General features: G+C 41.3%; 1 protein-coding gene across 1 annotated transcript; it reads right to left on the reverse strand.

Annotated features, from left to right (window-relative positions):
- Nucleotides 1–5,906: 5,906 nt before the first annotated feature.
- On the reverse strand, nucleotides 5,907–19,470 carry TAF1D (TATA-box binding protein associated factor, RNA polymerase I subunit D). The gene is made up of 5 exons (XM_075264937.1): nucleotides 19,334–19,470; nucleotides 15,969–16,299; nucleotides 12,906–13,081; nucleotides 10,052–10,100; nucleotides 5,907–6,337 (listed from the first exon to the last, which is right to left on the reverse strand). Exons 1-5 carry the CDS (start codon nucleotides 19,363–19,365, stop codon nucleotides 6,230–6,232), a joined length of 696 nt encoding a protein of 231 aa, XP_075121038.1. The 5' UTR covers nucleotides 19,366–19,470; the 3' UTR covers nucleotides 5,907–6,229.
- Nucleotides 19,471–20,185: the final 715 nt, after the last annotated feature.

Genomic DNA, 20,185 nt, shown 5'->3' on the forward strand with positions numbered 1-20,185 from the left:
AGCAGACAGGACATTGGTTACATTTCTCCAGTCACATCCACAGACTGAGCAACAACAAACAGTGCAATAAGTCATCACAGTAAATAACACAATACAAAGCAATCAATACACCATAATACACAAAACAATAAAAAAAGGTATATACAGGCCTCAGTTAGCAACACATTTATGAAGTGATAAAACATGTATAACATGATCACACGTGTACATGACTTCAGCCCGTGTATATCATTTTATATCTGTGTATATCACCTCACTCATATACAGAACTTATACCTGTGTGTAAGTGATATAAACATGTATACAGTAATGTTAAAGCACAAATGAAATTACACCCACGTATATGATACATACATAAGCTATACATTACTGAACTAAACAGACTAATAGAAAAGAATACATACATTGTATACAGAGAAGTTATTCTCCACCAATGGACCCACAGGAGATATCCTCGGAACAAGAGTGATAGAAGATTCTACCCAGGAGGGCAGCACAACACAACACAACAGTTTCACCTCAGGCACAGTGTCAGTGTTGTACATCGGTTGCCTGGCACCAGAATGCAGATTATCGCCATCTAGAGGTGAAATTTAGGATGTACACGATGGAATTCTTTACTGCTCCCTCTCTGCTCAAATGATCGGATTCCTTTTGCTGCTGATGTCCTATTTCTCCTGTCTGATCCTCATACTGGGCTGCCTGCACTAATTAGTCTTTTGGACTTGTACGGGAAATTGGATACAAAGTGAACCTCTCCAAGTCTGAGTTACTAAACATTACTCTGCCTCCTAAATCAGCGATTAGAATAAAATCATCTACACCCCTCCATTGGTCTTCAGATCGCATCAAATACCTCGGGATTTATCTTACTGCAGATCCACATCTTTTCTCACCTCTACTCTCTGACATTAGAGTTACCCTCAAATCTTATGACCGCCTTCCTATCTCGTGGTTCGGCAGAAGAAACCTACTTCAAACATACATTTTACTCAAAGTGTTGTATCGCCTTGGAATGGTACCGATATATCGCCCAAACTCCTTCTTCAAATCCATTCGATCTATTTTTGTCAACTTTTTATGGAGAAACAGGAGACCTAGACTAGCCATCTTTGTTACTAAGACGCAAACATGCAGGAGGAATTGGGATGCCAGATCTTAAACTCTACTATAAATCAATACAGCTTCTCCATTGGATTGATCTGTGTGCTACTCCCTCTACTCCCTGTGTCCAAAACCCTAGCAACAGCTACGTTTGGTCCTGATGTCCTCTCCTCATTATGGCTTTACAGCATGACAGGCTTTAATGCGAAAAAATTGGATCAACTACTCTTGGGCATCTGTGAAACTTGGCGTGAATTGAGTCCCAAATTAGCTCCTACACCGTCTCCACTGCTCCCACTCTACAAGATACCAGTCTTGCTCTCACCAGGCAACTCTCCATATCCAGACCTATGGAAGAAGTTTCAACCTTACTCCATCTGGGACGCATTAACAAATACAGGACATGATCTCTTCTCCCAAGCGCTCTCTCTTATGGATCATCACAATCTTTCTTTTCTACATATGGACCACCTTAAACACTCATTTGCCTCTCTGCAGGTTAGAACTGATTTTAGAAGACACCTTACTCCCTTTGAAACTCTCCTCCGAACTCCTCCTCGTTAGCTTTTGAAAATCTCATATATCATGGACAAATTTATAAACCCGTTGAATTGCTCCAAACCAGCTTTCCTCTATTCTTGGGAGTCTGAACTTCAGATCAAACTCTCAGACAAAGATGTTGAAACCATTCTCTACTCTGCTCATGGATTCTCCCGATGCGTCATTCTTCAGGAAAGTCACTATAAACTCCTCACGAGGTGGTATCGCACTCCCACCTGGATTTATGAACACTCTCTTTCTTCATCTGAGCTATGCTGGTGATGCAAACTGCACAAAGGCACTTACCTCCACATATGGTTGACTTGCGCACTATTGAAACAATTTTGGACAGATGTTCAAGACTATGTTAGCCTTCTCACAAGAACCTCCTTCCAGATAACCCCTGAAATAATATTCCTCTCTCCGCCAACCTCTACCTATTCCCCTTCGAAATCTAACCTTACATCTCACCTACTAGCGGCGGCCCCACTAAGAAGGCCTGGCTCACTAAAGTCTCACAAATCGCATGATTCGAAGAACTGTCTAGTTGGCAAAATCGGTCACATTCAAAGTACAGATCCATGTGGCTACCCTGAAATTAATAGACCCTCTTAGATCGGTTCCTCTCTCTCCTCCCCCTCCACTAGTCCTCCCACTCCTCTCAATATCAGGTTCAAAACTTGTTTAGCCTTTCTACTAGCGTTTAATTTGTCTTATCTTACTTACCTTCTTGTTCGCCTTTACTTTACATATCCCACTTGTTTCATTGTGACTACCTAATTTCCTCTTTTGATTGTTTATTTTTTTATCGACTGTTATTCGATACCTTATGAAGCTGATTGTTTATTGAATTTCATATTCTTTTGTTATACATTATGGCTTCTTTGTATGTTATGTATGATGTTAATTTTTCAATAAAGTAAAGTTTTCACCAAAAGAAAAAAAAAAAAAAAAAAAAAAAAAAAAATCAGACTCCGGTTACACATCCTCATACAAACTGTGGCAGCCAGATTTCTAATATACACAGGGCTGGTATACAAAGTGGGGCCCCAAATGATGAAATATTGTACCAACTATGTAGTTATATTATTAATTCGATATACTGCACTGCCTACTGGTATTTACTGGAGTGTTCCTAAGGTCTTTATGCGAAAACGCATTTTGGCCACAGCAGAAACACTTCGGCAAAAAACGTAGCATTTTTACAGTACCTGCACAGTGGATGGGATTCTGGCTAATCCCATACACACATTGCACAGCATGTCAATTATACTGGTGGACACACAAATGAATGGGCCAAAATAGGAGCGTGTCTTGAGCCGTGTAATTTGCGGCAAGATAGGTCACGTTGCTTCTTTTTTCGCTACTAGCTAGCGGAAAAAAAAAAAGTGAGCGGCTCCTATTGAAGTCAATGGGAGTCATTTTTGCAGGGGGATTTTGAGGAGGAATCTGCGTCAAAATCCGCCTGCAAAAAACTCTGTGTGAACATACCCTGAGCAAAGGAACCGGGATGTCACTCACATACGCCACTTGTGATGTCCCGTGTCCTTTTCTTAGGCCATGAGTGGTGATGACTTCCACCAGATTAAGGCCCTGTGAGCTGCAGGACTGGACAGCCGTGGGAGACACTGGAGACAGGAGAGTATGGGTTTTCTTTTTCTTACTTTTCCCCTTTCCCGACCCCCTTGCAGAAAACTGTAATTCCTGGACAATCGATGTGACATCTCAATATACTGTGGCCCAGTTTACATCTGCATTCAGGCCATTCCGTCCCCCTATCTGCATGAAATATGTGGAGAGAAAAGTCCTGCAATCAGCACTTTTTCTCTCTCCATGTTTCGTGTGGAAACCAAGTGAAAAACTACACGGACCCCACTATGGGGTCTGCTGGTTTCCTTAGGTAACTGCTTTTTTATGCGGATAGGTTTGCGTTCAGGGGGTCTCCAAGCACAGATGTGAACCGGGAAAGAGCATCACATTATAAAACACAATGCTAATATGTATAATGGTAGACATGTATAGAAGCAAACACAGATAGATAGATAGATAGATAGATAGATAGATAGATAGATAGATAGATAGATAGATAGACATTGATATGCTGTATATACTTACACATATACCCATCTATTCACACACCTACATTCCTTCATATGCAACATACACACTCACACACCTATCTACAAACATACAGGACTCAAACATTACATAAGACACATTAATAATGTGTGGATTCACAATTGCACACAATTAGACCTGCAAAATATGGTCATACGAATGGAGCTTTATAGAGCCTTCTGCTTCACAGTGACCCCCACATAGTACAATATGCTCCATAGTGGCCCCCACACAGTAAAATCTGCTGCACAGCGGTCCCCACACAGTACAATCAGCTCCACAGTGGCCCCCACACAGTATAATCTGCTGCACAGTGGTCCCCACACAGTACAATTTGCTCCACGGTGGCCCGCACACAGTATAATCTGCTGCACAGCGGTCCCCACACAGTACAATTTGCTCCACGGTGGCCCGCACACAGTATAATCTGCTGCACAGTGGTCCCCACACAGTACAATTTGCTCCACGGTGGCCCCCACACAGTAAAATCTGTTGCACAGCGGTCCCCACACAGTACAATTTGCTCCACGGTGGCCCGCACACAGTATAATCTGCTGCACAGTGGTCCCCACACAGTACAATTTGCTCCACGGTGGCCCACACACAGTATAATCTGTTCCACGGATGCCCAAAGGGAGGGCTCTGAGTGCCACCTCTGGCACCCATGCCATAGGTTCGCCATCACGGCCCTATAGTACTGTGTGTGCCTCAATAGCTACATGTCTAGTTCGTTCACAGTACTGTATGGTGTATGACACCCCCATGGTGCACCCTACACATGTGCGAGATTTTAGTGCGGGAGCTGTGATGCAGGCCTAGCACACAGCACTGCCATTACAAATTTTGAGATTTCCCCCACCCCCCACAGTGTAATACACCACTTGGTATATAATGGTCCACAGTGCCTTCCATACAGTAGAGGCCCACAGTGGTCCCTAACAGTTTAATATGGTCCCCAGAGTCAACACAAAGAATAACGCTTCACAGTGGCCCCACACTGTATAATATGCTCCCCACAGTGCCCCCAGTATAATGCTACACAGTGTCCACACACATAATAATATGCTTCCTGGCAGTACCCCTTCTCTCTTCAGATCCCAGACTATAATATAATTGGAGGCCCAAAGGAAGTGAGGGAAAATAAACTTCATACTTACTTCGCCTCAAAACTCCTGGGCATCCTCGCATCATTCAGTTGTCTCCAACTTCTCTTCAGGTTTGTGGCTGACGTGACACACACACACACACACACACACACACACACACACACACAAAAAACCCAGTCACCTGTCATTTGGTGCTCAGGTGCCTCCCAGTGTGGCCCGTTCCTTCTACTCCAGTTTTTGCTTGTGGCATAAGTCTCACCGGCAGAGAGGTCCAAGTTTCTTTTTCTTAGGTTGCTGATTGCGTCATGTGACCGCGCAGGCAAATTAGCAGTCTGAGAAAAGGACAGGACAGGTAGTGATATTCACTGCTTAGCCTCAGCAGACAAGTGCAGCAGGGACTTCCACCAGAAGAAATTGGTGCAGCAGGACCGGACCGCATCGGCAGGCACTAAAGCACTGGGGATAAGATGTTTTTTTTTTTTTTTTTTTCTTCATTCATCGCCCCCAGCCTAGTTTATTTAAAAAATAAAAATACAAAACAAACAAACAAACAAAACACACATTATGATGGACAACCTCTTTAACTAGCTTTTTGATTCAGATACCATTATTAGGATCTGAATGAATCAGATACTTGGACAACCCATTTTAATACAGTCACACCACCACCATCCATTCTGCAAAACACTGCAATTGCAAGGACTATTCCAAATTTAATAAAGTAACAGTAAAAACCTAAACTATACAAATGCTGAATCACTGTAATTGTACTGGCACATAGTGAACGTGGCAACTGGTTGCATAGATGGCAAGTCGCTGTGCCAAGCATTCACCTACCTAACTTCCTTCCAATGCAATGACAGAGAACCAAGACTCAAAGCATTACAGAAACCACAACAGTATTTTACCCATTTATTTATAAAACAAATGTAAAAAAAAAAAAAAAAAGTTCAAACATTTTGGTTTGGAAATACAATAATTTAACGGGTACATCCATATTAAAGTACAAACAAAAAATCTTATTCTCTGTCATGTAAGAAAGGCTTATGATGTAAATTGTATTAAAGGTAATCCTCCTTATAGAGGCTGCATTTGTGAGTAATCCACTCTTTTGTTATCCACAGGGGTGCCATGTGACCAGCAATGAGACTCTAAAATGACATAGCACCTCATGTGTGGTCAGGAAGTCAGTTTTCCATTTATTTCAATAAAAATCACATTGAGGCAATTTTGAAAATGACTTTGTCCACACATGAATAGCTGTGTCAGACAGTCTCATAGCTGGTCACCTGACACCGCTGTGGATCAGAAAAGAGCGAATAACTCACAAATACAAGCCTCCATAAAGAAGATTACCTGCATTACTTAAGTTTTTTTCTACACGCAGATTTTTTTTTCATTCTTTTTTTCTTTATTTGCCAACTCTCTTTGCTGGGCACTTGGCAGTCCAAAACGAAGGTGCTGTTCTCCTGCAATATAGAAAGAAAGTTTAGAAGGACTAAAAGGTACAAGCACAAAAAAACATTTCATATAGAAAATGCCAAGACCAGATAGATTGATAAACTCAAAAGTTAACTCTAGCCACAGATTTCATCTCTCTCAACAAAAATCCTTTACGTTGTGCAGCTTTACATTCTTTAATAGGGCACCTAATAATTAAAAAGGCTGATAATCCTGTTTTTAGCAGAGAACGGCAATATAATTACTGTATATAACATACTGGATAATTTTCAAGACTGGCAAGTAAAAAGGACCTGTTTTCCTAAGCATTGAAATAGTTTTTCATGACTAGAGAGGTGAAAACATTTTGCAAACTGGGTTTCATACTGATTTTTCAGAGTAATTTTCTGTATCATAAGAACGGTTGACCTTTTTTATAGGAGGGGAGCGAACAAATGTTTTATAGACTATTAAGCGATCCTTCACTAGCCAAGGCTATCTAGAGAGGACAAGATTTGTGAATCATGATTTTATTTTTTTTTTTTATGTATTTAAGGGAGGCCATAGAACTTGACTGAAAAATATAGGTCTATACTATATATCTTATTGATTCATATGATACGGTCTGTGGAAAACCTGCACAGCACAAGTATGCCACCCACTCATTAGTCTACGGACCTGCACACAACCATGGTCATGTGAATGAAACCAAACTGTTTATGGGTGAAACAAGCAAAACTTGCTACTAGGGTTGAGCGATTGGGTTCGGAAAAGATCGGATTCCGATCGGCGATCGAGTGAATTTCACGATCGCGATCAGGATCGGCTGGAAAATGACTTTTCCCATAGAGAAGCATTGACTAGGGTTGAGGAACGGGATCGGAATTGATTGGTTCGCTATCGGCGATCAAGCAAAAATTTCACGATCACGATCAGCTAGAAAATGATCGGAAATCGGATTTTGAAATCGATCCTGAAATCTCAAGATCGGCTCAAACCTACTTGCTACTAATCAAAAGCAGCAATACAGTTTAAGCCGGAGTGCACACAACCATGTTCTAGCTGCTGGCCATGAAGGAAAGACATTGGAGGCACACGGATATCATCTGTGTGTCACCTGTTAACCGGCCGTGCTTCCATGGTCCCATTCATTCAATGAATAGAAGCTGTAGACGCATGGCCGCAATATCGGACAGAAATAGGATGTGCTCCATATTTTGCAGGCCGGACTGTCGGCCCACACACGGGACCCTGTGCTTCACGGTCATGTGTACAGGCCCACAGAAATAAATGGGTCAAGGGGGCACACGGTGGCTCAGCGGTTAGCACTGCAGCCTTACAGCGCTGGAGTCCTTGGTTCGAATCCTGCCAAGGGGAAAAAAAAAAAAAAAAAAACAAACAAAAAAACAAACATCTGCAAGGAGTTTGTATGTTCTCCCCGTTTTTGTGTGGATTTCCTCCCATACTCCAAAGACATATTGATAGGAAAAAAAGAAAAAAAAAATGAATGGGTCAGTGTGCTATCTGGGAAAAACCTGGATAGCACACTGGCCTACAATACAGATCGTGGGAAATTCTTTAAGCTTTCTATGCCACTTTTTCTAGCGTGTAAAAAAAAAATGTAACTGGCATAAATTATAGTTCAAACCTGGCTTTGCGGCACACAAACTTTCAAGATATGCTCCTAATTTACTAACGGTTGGTTCACATTAGCGTTCTGGGATTCCGTCCCTCATTCTACTTAAAATAGACCGATTTCAAGTGGAAACCCAGCAGACCCCATTATAGTCTATAGGTTCTACATGGAAACTGCTTTCTTTTTTTGTGGCCCCCAAGCGGAACCAAAGAACAGAAACCCAAACGCTAGTGTGAACCTAGTCTAAGAGGTATGTGCCCCATATTAAATTAGGTGCGCCTAATTCCGAAGTATACAAGCTATTAAATGCCAGTCTTGATAAATTCACCCCATTGTGTCTTGCTCTGATAAAAACACAACGATATTGGCACTGGGTTGGGCTTTTTGCTACATGTAGGCTGAGTTAGGCTATGTTCACATATGCACTGGAGACTTCTTTGCAGAGTCCACAGAAAATCAACAGCAAAAAAGTGCTGCACGGAGGACTTCTTCTGCCAGTTTCAGTTTAAAACAGCCTGACGGACCTGAACAATGAAAAGTAAGCGCTGGAATCAGTGGTTATGTTAAAGGCAGCTACTTTCAAAAGTTTTGTCTGCTAAATAACTGGGAGCATTTAAAGCGGTTGTCCCATATCAAGGATCCTATCTATACTGCTAGTTTATGTGGATTTAAGACTTTTCCTAAATACACTGCTTCAGCAAAACTGCTTTGTTTGGCCCCTGAGATTATTCACTTCATTGTTTACACTGTGTTTCCATAACCACGGACCTGGGGATGATGTTATCTCTCCACCCAGGACAAGTGATGTAGCTCCCTGCTCTCAGGAAGGGGGAGCTGAGTGCTCAGAGCAGCTTGTATTTTTGAGCTCCTTAGCCCTCCGCCAAGGACAAGTGAGTAGCTCCCTGCTCTCAGGGAGGGGAGGGGGAGCTGAGTGCTCGGAGCTTGTATTTCTGAACTGTTTATCTCGGGCTCTTCCAGTTATTAGTCAGCTAATCGAATTTTGCTGATAAGGGCTGAGACAGGGAGTCCATTAAACACAGACCTAAAAGTGAGTATATTGCAAGCTGACTCTTGGTCCTGTAGCATGTAAATTTGGGATTCTCATCACCTAACAAATCCAGCTCTGCTACATCAGCTTCATATTGTGCATCTTCCAGTGATACTGTGCTAATTTATTTACAACCATCCCTCATTACTAACTGCAAACATGTACTGCTATGAAGAGAGATAGCAGAGCTGGCTTTGTCTGTGAAATAGCAAGTGAAACCCTGTCCAACAATTTACCGAGAAAACCAGGAAGTGAACAGAGCATACAGCCTGCAAGGTGGTTAACAATCGAGTTGAGAATACCCCTTTAATTATTTCACTATAAAAGGAGATTGGCCTGTATTAAAGGGGCTCTATCAGCAAAATTATGCTAATAGAGCCCCACATATGCGTGAATAGCTTTTAAAATGGCTATTCAGGCACCGTAAATGTTATATTAAATCCTGGTCCCGTTATTAAATAAAAGCATTAAAACATATATGCAAATCTTACCGAACGTGCACCATGGGCGGGGATAAACGATGAGACGTCAGCTTTGGGCACGCCTGCCTCTTCTGTCTTCTTGTAGTAACGCCCTCTGGTTCCGTGTCTTCCGGTTTCTTCTCTTCAAATCCTGTGCCTGCTTCCCTCCGGAGCGCTACTGCGCAGGTTCCCTCGCCATTTTATTTAATGGCAGTTCGCGAGTGAGCCTGCACAGTAGCGCTCCGGAGGGAAGTGCTACTACGCAGGCACGGAATTTGAAGAGAAGAAGCTGGAAGAAGACACGGAGCCAGAGGGCGTTACTACAAGAAGACAGAAGAGGCAGGCGTGCCCGAAGCTGACGTCACATCGTGCATCACCGCCCATGGTGCACGTTCGGTAAAATTAGCATATATGTTTTAATGCTTTTATTTAAAAACGGGACCGGGATTTAATATAACATTTACGGTGCCTGAATAGCCTTTTTAAAGGCTATTCACGCATATGTGGGGCTCTATTAGCATCATTTTGCTGATAGAGCCCCTTTAAAAAAGAGACTTAAAAAAACTAAAAAAAAAAAAAAAAAAACCAACACACTAACCACAACTTTGACTTCTTCTTCCTCTGCTTCATCTTCTTTAAGGTTCTCTCTAGAATTAAGATAAATATGTTAAGACAAGCGATACATTGACATTGAGTAACCCGAAACAAATTATAAATGGCTGCATCTAGAATACACAGTGTCATGACAGTGGCACACAAAGACCTTAATAGACCCAGACAGATAATTTAAAGGGGTTGTCCCATCACAAGGATCCTATCTATACTGCTAGTTTATGTGGATTTAAGACTGCTTTGTGGATTCAAAACTGTTTTGTTTGGCCGCTATCTTAATTTATTCACTTCACTGTTTACACTCCGTTTCTATGGCCCTTGGGATTATCTGTTCATTTGTCAAGTGATGTAGCTGCCTGCTCTCAGGGGGGATGGAGGGGCTGGGAGCAGCTCTGAGCTGTTTGTGTCTGATAAGTAGCGGACCTCGGGGATTTCTGAGCTCTTATCAGTCAGTTTAATTGAATTTGGCTGATAAGGGCTGAGATAGGTAGTCCATTACCTCTGTATGTAATGCAAGCTGACTCAAATCCAGCTCCGCTACATCAGCTTCTCACTGTGGTAATTCATTTACAACCAATCTGGTGCAAGTGAATCCCCGCCCACCAATGTGTCGAGAAAAGCAGGAAGTGAAGAGAGCACAACAGCCTGCAGGTTAGTGAACAAGCGTCATGGGAATACCCCTTTAATACCGTATATACTCGAGTATAAACCGACCTGAATATAAGCCGAGGCCCTTAATTTTACCACAAAAAACTGGGAAAACTTACTGACTCGAGTATAAGCCTGGGGGGGAATGCAGCAGCTACTGGAAAATTCTGGGAGATTCTATACATTAATATTGTGGCTGGTCATAGACCCCCCCGCCTAAAAAAACATATAAATTTTTTTTTTTTTTTTTCGCTTACTCGAGTATAAGCAGAGGGGGGCTTTTTCAGCACAAAAACTGGGCTGAAAAATTCGGCTTATACTCGAGTATATACGGTAGATTGATAGATAATAGGGGTTTACAAGATTTATTAACTGATGACCTATTCTTGGGATAGGTCATCAATCGAAGATTAGAGCTGGTCTGATTCAGGACCTCAGCGGATCAGCTGTATGAAATGTCAGCTATACTGATTTTTATCCACTGGAAGCAAATAATGGATGACAGCAGGAAAATATCTAGAAAAGTGTGGGAATTGATACAGAAAGTATATTGGAAAACTGTATTAATTTAAAAATTTATTTTATTATATAACATTTGTTGAAACTATATAATCCCTTAAAGAAAAAAAATTTCCTTTCTTAAAATCGCTAGTTGCATTGACTTCATAGCTCATAGTACAAGCATTTTTGTGGCTGAACTGGTTAAACAAGATACGCAGAGAGCAAAGCATTAGCTGGCAATGAATTTAGAAGCCAAATGCATCCAAAATATTTTTAGCAAAAGCAGGTTGTCACACAGCAGCAAGAGAGACCGTGACAAAAGTATCTGGAAATCAGAGGAAGTGTGCCCAGGTAAGAAATCTTAGTGGAACAATTATCAAGTATTACAATTGGGAAAGGAACTGTCTATTGTTGTTGTAATTAAAAATGTAAAGGATGAGGTGGCACTACTGCATGCATACAAACTATGCTATGGGAGGCCAGGGGTAAATTACATATACTTCACTGGTGGTGCTCACAGCAAGTAAAAAAGTCCATATACAGTCCAGAAAAAAGAAAAAGCTGGGCATCACCGTTGGAAGAGTATAAAAATATTTCAAACCTTTATTTCAAACATCCATGTAAAATACAGTACGGGAGGAGGCACGCCTGGACGGCTGTCGCTCTCCTCTCTCAGGCGTGCCTCCTCCCGTACTGTATTTTACATGTATGTTTGAAATAAAGGCTTGAAATATTTTTATACTCTTCCAACGGTGGGTGCCCAGCTTTTTCTATTTTCTGGACTGTTGTTGTAATTAACTCGTGGCCGACCGGTGCACTGGTTCACACGGCTGCCAACGTTGTCTCTGCGATATTGCAGGTCCATCCGAGACACTGTTGACCTCAGAAACCCAAATTTCCGGGTAATCTCCAAAATGCTATACCCCATGCGTCTTGCACCGATTATCATCCCACGTTCAGTCACTTAACTTGCGACGTGCTGCCATGTTCACGAGACACCTATCTACATCAGAGTGCTCAGATATTCTGGTGACACTAGCGTCATAGGTCGCATCACGTCACACTGTTTGAGCATCATATCCGACATTAGGACACACATTCCCGTGACTTTTGGCCATTGAGTGTATATTCACACACACTAATTTATATACAATACATAAACTTACAATAATAAGCTCAATGATTGAACAAAAGAGAAATCAAATCAATATTTAGCATGACCACCATTTGGTGGAGTCCTGGAAGTGATGATTTGGTCCCCGCAGAGTGCTGATCTCAGAATCATTGATCCTATCTGGTATCCGCAATAGATCTTTATAACAATCTCCCTGCCTAGTTCTTTCAAGAACTGTGTACAAGTGTACCTAGAGCAATTTATGCTGTTTTGAAGGATGATCACACTAAATAATGATTTAATATGATACTGTATATACAGACTTAGCAAAGGTTAACAAGACTCATAACGCGTTAAGAAAACATTGGTACTGAGTGTTAACTCTTTCAGTGGCTTTTACTGACTTGGGAGATGAGACAATACAGCATAGAAAGTTACCACGCTGCAGAAAGTCAAGTTAAAATGGGCTACATATGCATATGACTGTCTATCGCACAGGTAATTGAAGCTAAAGCTTTCAAAAGCAGACATTCTACACCTTCAATATACACTGAGGTCTGACAAAGATTCTCCTTACCCAGGCTCGGATATGGGTGATAAAGGCCCATTGTCATCCAAATACGAGTAGGTCCTCATCTGAATGTTTTCATGGTCCAAATCTTCATCTACTTTCAGGTCCTTCAGAGATTTTTTTAATTTATGTTCATATTTAAGATCTTTTACATGGTTTAGAAATCCACCCAATACAAGTTGCTGCATAAAAAAAGAGAATAAAAACCAAGATTGTGTAAGTAACTAGCAACTCCAGAAGACAAAATAGCAAGCAGGTTTAGCGAGAGCATATTAAGGCAAGTTGTCAAGCTACCATTAACCATGTGATGATGAACTTAGTACTCAAGTTAGATACACCAATACATAGAAAAATAATCCCCCACCAATTATTATCTGCTTCATTCTGGTCATTTCTGCTTTTGTGCCTTTCAATAAAAATGTATAGTGAGGTCATAAATAAAGTAATGTAAACATATTTGTGAGGGAGGAATTCATCTGGGCCTAATCAGGAACGGGATGCCAATGCACTGCATCAGTATCCTGTCACGGCTAGCTGCGCGGAAAAGTCACATGGCAGAAAAGGTTTCCGCTGTGTGAACTTACCGTGAAGGCTTACTAAGATAAATATTGACTAGACAAAATACAGAATAAAATGTTTCTGTGCATGATCATTACCCACTAGCAACATAATTCTATCATATACTGAAAAAAATAAATAAATAAAAAACCGAATGTAAAAAAAAAAAAAAAAAAAAAAAAAAACTGTCAAAAGAAATAAACAGATACTCTCTTTGAAAGTGTGTATGGCACGTGAAACACAGATTAAGGCCGGGGTCCCACTGGCCGGAAACAATGCGATTTGGGGACGGTGGAAACGCTGCGGTAGAAATTGCGGCGTTTTACACTACTTGCAAAGTGGATGGGATTCATGCGAATCCCATGCTCACTTTGCGGAAAAAAAAGAAATCACAGCGTGGACATGCTGCGCTTCCCAAAACCGTTGCGGTTTTGAAAATCACAGTATGTCAATTATATCTAAGAAAACGTCAGCGGCTTTCTTATAGATATAATTGTAACAGAAAGTCCGCTGAGGAAAACTCAGTGAACTTCCTGTTGAAAGCGCTCCGGGAAGAACCACAATGTGTTCACGGCGTGGTTCTTCCCGCAGCGCTTTAGCGCAGCGTTTCAGCCCAGTGAAGCCTTAGCCTCGTTCAAATGTTCACCTACTCATTTTCATATTCCCTATTAGGGCATATGGACACTACAGAATGGGCAAGCATCTTGTGTGATCCTGAGAGCAGGACTCTCGCTTTCTCTCTTAGGAGTCCTGTCAGGATTTACCCTTCTTTTTATATAGAAATTTTATATACCTGTAGATCACAGAGCTAAGTCTCCTCTATCTATCATATCCTATTATTAGAGAACTAGAAATTATCTGACAGATTCAGTGTAAAGGGATTGTCTCACAAAAAGAAATAATTTACAGATAAATGAAGCAAAATATTGAAAAAAATCTTACAGGGGACACAACTACATAAAGCAATATCTAGACTTAAAGAGGACCATTAACCACGTCCACCAATACATGTTCTTAGCACCTGTTAGGTGCAGCACAGTTGGAATTTTTTCTGTAGCCCCACCGTTCCCGAGTAACAAGCCTTGGTATTTCTGATACCTGATGTGCTATTTAAAGGGGTTATCCACTTTAACACCAATATTGAGAGACAAATGTTATGGTTTGTATAATAAAATGTTGAACAATTTTCCAATATACTTTCTGTATCAATTCCTCACGGTTTTCTAGATCTCTGCTTGCTGTCATTCATTCTGTTACTTCTAGTGGATAAAACTCTGACCATGGTCATGTGATTTACGGTCCATGGTCATGTGATTAGCACACAGGTGCTGCTCGTTACAGTCACAGCACAATAATCAGACATCTGTCTGGTAATCAGCTGTGCACCTGTGTGCTCATCACATGACCATGGACCGTAAATCACATGACCATGGCCAGAGTTTTATCCACTAGAAGTAACAGAATGAATGACAGCAAGCAGAGATCTAGAAAACCGTGAGGAATTGATACGGAAAGTATATTGGAAAATTGTTCAACAATTTTTCCATTTTCAACAATTTTTTCCCTTGAGGCCTAGGGTAAAAATTCCTACTCCGCCAGAATCAGTGGAGGAGTTCCTATTAATTCATGTAAAGAGTTGTACTTGTTGGAGGTGGCGAAAGATGCTCTTTAATAAATCTAATTGAAAACATGTTAAAGGGGTTTTCTGGGCAAATATTTTTTTCTTTTGAAATGTCTGTTATTTAGTGCCATTAATAGGTTAATAAATGCACCCATATTCCTTTATCCGTGTATTGAGTGATTTCTTGGTGTCTCTGGGAGCTCTTGGTATCACCTGCATTTGTTTAAGGTTTCAGGTTCCTGCTATGTACCTTCCACAGTAACCCCTCTCATCTTACTCCCCCCTCCTTCCACACTCACCGTCTCTCTAGCTATCCCGCCTTTCTCTACTTACTCAGCCCAACCCCCGACCCATATTATATACCTACTATTCACGCTTCTTCCTGCAAGATGGCTCCTGCTCCTGTACCAACACTGCTCTGTTCTCTGCAGCACCTCTACTGCCAATGTGTGGCACCAGCCGTCTCAATGGAAGGAGCGTGAAGGGTAAATATAACGGGGTGAGAGTAGTAATGACGATCCATTTCCAGAAATGGATCGTCACCAAATAATCAAAAAATGTCCTTGGAGTGGTCATATGGGTAAACATTTTTGATATGTTAATTAGAAAGTGTGTGTGTGTGGGTGTTTAGATTAGTGTAGGGATTTACAGTTATCTCAGACAACCCCTTTAAGTTTAAGGTAAACAAAAAGAAAAAAAAAAAAATCATATGCCAACTCCTTTAAATAGACACCACATAACACTAAATTTCCCATGTAGATACTACCAGTTCCTACCTGCAGCTTCCCCTTAGTCGATTGTTGAGGGGGGGGTTAGAAAAGTAGCAATTAACTAAATTCTCGTTGAAATTTCCAGATAATTATTTGACTAAGATATGGTCAATGCTTTACCTCATATGTAAAATACCTCTTTAAGGGTAGATGCTTCAGTGATGTAACAGGAAACAGAATTCCTTTATGAAGTCGTCGTCGCTTCCTCTGTTGCAGAGGAATAGAATATAGTGGTTTAGTTTTACCAGCTCTCTTTGACTTCTTCTTTTGGTTCTCTATTAACCTTTTTTTTCTTCTTTCTTTTTTTTTCGCTTTCTCCCATTTTCTACGATAGGGATTTTTAAAATAATCTGAGATTTCTTTGTTCACATTTGGAAATTCTGACAGATCATCAGAAGACGAATTCAAAGAACTTTTTGGATTTGCTTTACTTGTTCGTGTTCTTCTAGCCCTGCGGGAAGAAATATTCTGGATTTTATCCTGGAAGAAACTATAGCAAGAAATATCTATATTTTTGACTGGGAGAATACATATGGACAACAAAAATTGGTTTAAAATGTGAGAGAAGATAAAATGATAAAACTATATACTTCTATCACTAGGTTCACACTAGCGCTGAGCTCTCCATCAACAGTCCATTGACCATAATGGAGTCCGTTGTTTGAAAACTGAAAGCGGTGCAGAGAAGAGTCCTCGGTGCAGGATATTTCCCTCTGCTGATAATCTGTGGTTTCTGCAATGGAGTTTCCAACAGAGACTCTGGCACAGATGTGAACCCAGCCTAAGAAGGTTATGAGCGTGGAAGAATGTGGTCTGGGTACGTGTATTTGGTTATTTATAGAACTCCCAAATATGTGAATAGAGAAAGCCGCACATGCGCAGACACCTTTTTTTCAGATCGGTTGTGAGATGGGAATGTTCTTGAGATGAGGTGTAGTGGGAACCACATATATATGACAAACAATGTTGAGATTCCATACAACTTTTAGATGGAAATAACCCTTTAGAACCCTTCACACAGCTGCACTCTCTTGGCCAAGCAAGTTCAGGGGAATCCACTGTCAAGAATTGGAGCACAGATAATGGACAAAAAGAGGAAAAAAATATACCGAGCAGCATTTAAATTCCTGTAAAGCAACAAAGTGGATTATATTTGGCACTACATAGAAAAAATGTTTTGTATTTTAAGTCCTTCAGGCCTTAGTATGAATTGCTTGGCACAGGGCAAAAGTGCTGGAACATTAGTCCATAAAATTTTTCTCGTGAAGTCTGGAAAATTTGCATAGACAAATTTTTTTGAAGAGCATCCAAAAGAAATCACACTATTTCCATTGATGATACAGTATGAAGTGTATGAAAAAGATAAAAAAAAGATAAAAATTTATATATATATATTCTCCATAGTGTTGTGCTAGCAACTACACTCACCGGCCACTTTATTAGGTACACCATGCTAGTAACGGGTTGGACCCCCTTTTGCCTTCAGAACTGCCTCAATTCTTCGTGGCATAGATTCAACAAGGTGCTGGAAGCATTCCTCAGAGATTTTGGTCCATATTGACATGATGGCATCACACAGTTGCCGCAGATTTGTCGGCTGCACATCCATGATGCGAATCTCCCGTTCCACCACATCCCAAAGATGCTCTATTGGATTGAGATCTGGTGACTGTGGAGGCCATTGGAGTAAAGTGAACTCATTGTCATGTTCAAGAAACCAGTCTGAGATGATTCCAGCTTTATGACATGGCGCATTATCCTGCTGAAAGTAGCCATCAGATGTTGGGTACATTGTGGTCATAAAGGGATGGACATGGTCAGCAACAATACTCAGGTAGGCTTTGGCGTTGCAACGATGCTCAATTGGTACCAAGGGGCCCAAAGAGTGTCAAGAAAATATTCCCCACACCATGACACCACCACCACCAGCCTGAACCGTTGATACAAGGCAAGATGGATCCATGCTTTCATGTTGTTGACGCCAAATTCTGACCCTACCATCCGAATGTCGCAGCAGAAATCGAGACTCATCAGACCAGGCAACGTTTTTCCAATCTTTAATTGTCCAATTTCGATGAGCTTGTGCAAATTGTAGCCTCAGTTTCCTGTTCTTAGCTGAAAGGAGTGGCACCCGGTGTGGTCTTCTACTGCTGTAGCCCATCTGCCTCAAAGTTCGACGTACTGTGCGTTCAGAGAAGCTCTTCTGACTACCTTGGTTGTAACGGGTGGCTATTTGAGTCATTGTTGCCTTTCTATCAGCTCGAACCAGTCTGGCCATTCTCCTCTGACCTCTGGCATCAACAACGCATTTCCGCCCACAGAACTGCCGCTCACTGGATGTTTTTTCTTTTTCGGACCATTCTCTGTAAACCCTAGAGATGGTTGTGCGTGAAAATCCCAGTAGATCAGCAGTTTCTGAAATACTCAGACCAGCCCTTCTGGCACCAACAACCATGCCACGTTCAAAGGCACTCAAATCACCTTTCTTCCCCATACTGATGCTCGGTTTGAACTGCAGGAGATTGTCTTGACCATGTCTACATGCCTAAATGCACTGAGTTGCCGCCATGTGATTGGCTGATTAGAAATTAAGTGTTAACGAGCAGTTGGACAGGTGTACCTAATAAAGTGGCCGGTGAGTGTATATCAGTGCAAAACTCCATAGGTTTTAGGACTAGTATTTTGGCATGCAGCATCTGCGTATGAAAATCTGAAAGTACTTGTTTCACTTGAACAAACCGTGAAAACCATACGGCATAACTGTGTAACTATAGCTTAGGGCTGGGCAATTATGACCTAAATTGGTCATTAATTACAATTAATGGCGATTATTTTTTAGGTCATGCCCGTTTTACAGTACAAGTTTGGCAAACCTTGCAAGATAATTTCGCCCAGCGGTTTCATTCGGACCAACAAATATGACTGAACTGATAATGCTCAGAGGTCAAAGACTCCTTACTGTCTTCGTGGCTTCTGACTGAAGTCAGAGACCAATGAAGCCTGTGATTAGTCCTCCATGGACACATGGGTAATGTAGCATTGTCTGACGTCACTCAGAAGCACCGAAGACAGAAGGGACTTGCGCCCGAGCCCAGAAGAGGTGAGAAAATGTGTTTTTTATGTTTGATAACCTCCACTGGGCCTCCAATCATTATACTGTGAGGCCTAAAGAGATCCCAGAGTATAAAAGCAGTTCCGAATCGACGTGTTTGGTAGTACAATGCAAATATTCTAATAACCAAATCAAAATAACTGACGTAAACAAAATCACGTTAGTTATCCTGGTTGATTTTTGGTTTTGGTTATTTTTTGATGAATCACCCAGCCATATCAAGGCTCATGCCATGTTTTACAACACAGCACACAATGAAAACATTAATTTTCTGGTGTCCTACTGTGACCGTAAAGAGTTGTATCAAGAGCATGTACTATTAGTAACACAACTATCCACCGAGAAAGATTGTAATGGAATGAGAAGGTCCTACCTGCACCTACGCCTGCTGAAGCCGGTATCCATTCTTTGTAGTGATTCACTGTCGAGCTGTGCACCAGTTTAAGCTGAGTTGTGGTCGGCTAACACTGAACGTCAGAACGATCCATTTGTAAGGCTACAGGAATGCGTTTTTTTATCCTGGACAAAATGGAAACATTTTATATATATTATATAGGAAGGACAAGTCCTGGGGGTTGCTTTCATCTCTACAGTATATAGTGCTGAAAATCAGTCCATGGTCATGTGACGGACACACAGGTGCACAGCTCGTTACCAGGCAGATGCTGATTACTTTGCTGTGACTATAACAAGCTGTGTGTCCATCACATGACCACGGACTGTACGTCACATGACCACGGACTGTACGTCACATGACCACGGACTGATTTTTATTCGCTGGGAGTAGCAGAATGAATGACAGCAAGCAGAGATCTAGAAAACCATACAATAAGTATATTGAAAAATGATATAACCTTTCACTGTACAAACAAAAATATTTCTATCCATTTCTACAGCTCAGTCTATCTACATTATTGACAAGTTCACTCTAAAACACGGACTGAATACTAATACCATACATGGACCATGCACAAGACTATGTTGACTATTCACACTACCGCTAGGTTCACACTAGTGCCCGGAGTCTGTTCTCAGCTTTCCGTCTTCTGCATGCAGAAGACGGAAAGCTGTCAGACCGGGTCCGGCCGTGTGCGCTGATGAGCGTTTTATGCTCTCCGCCGCAAAACCGTTTTTTTAAAACTGGACACAGAGTACTGCATGTCCGACTCTGTGTCCGATTTAAAAAAAAATAAAAAAAAAATAGTTTCGCGGCGGAGAGCATAAA

Source organism: Leptodactylus fuscus, chromosome 2 (assembly GCF_031893055.1).
Source record: "Leptodactylus fuscus isolate aLepFus1 chromosome 2, aLepFus1.hap2, whole genome shotgun sequence".
Taxonomy (NCBI): domain Eukaryota; kingdom Metazoa; phylum Chordata; class Amphibia; order Anura; family Leptodactylidae; genus Leptodactylus; species Leptodactylus fuscus.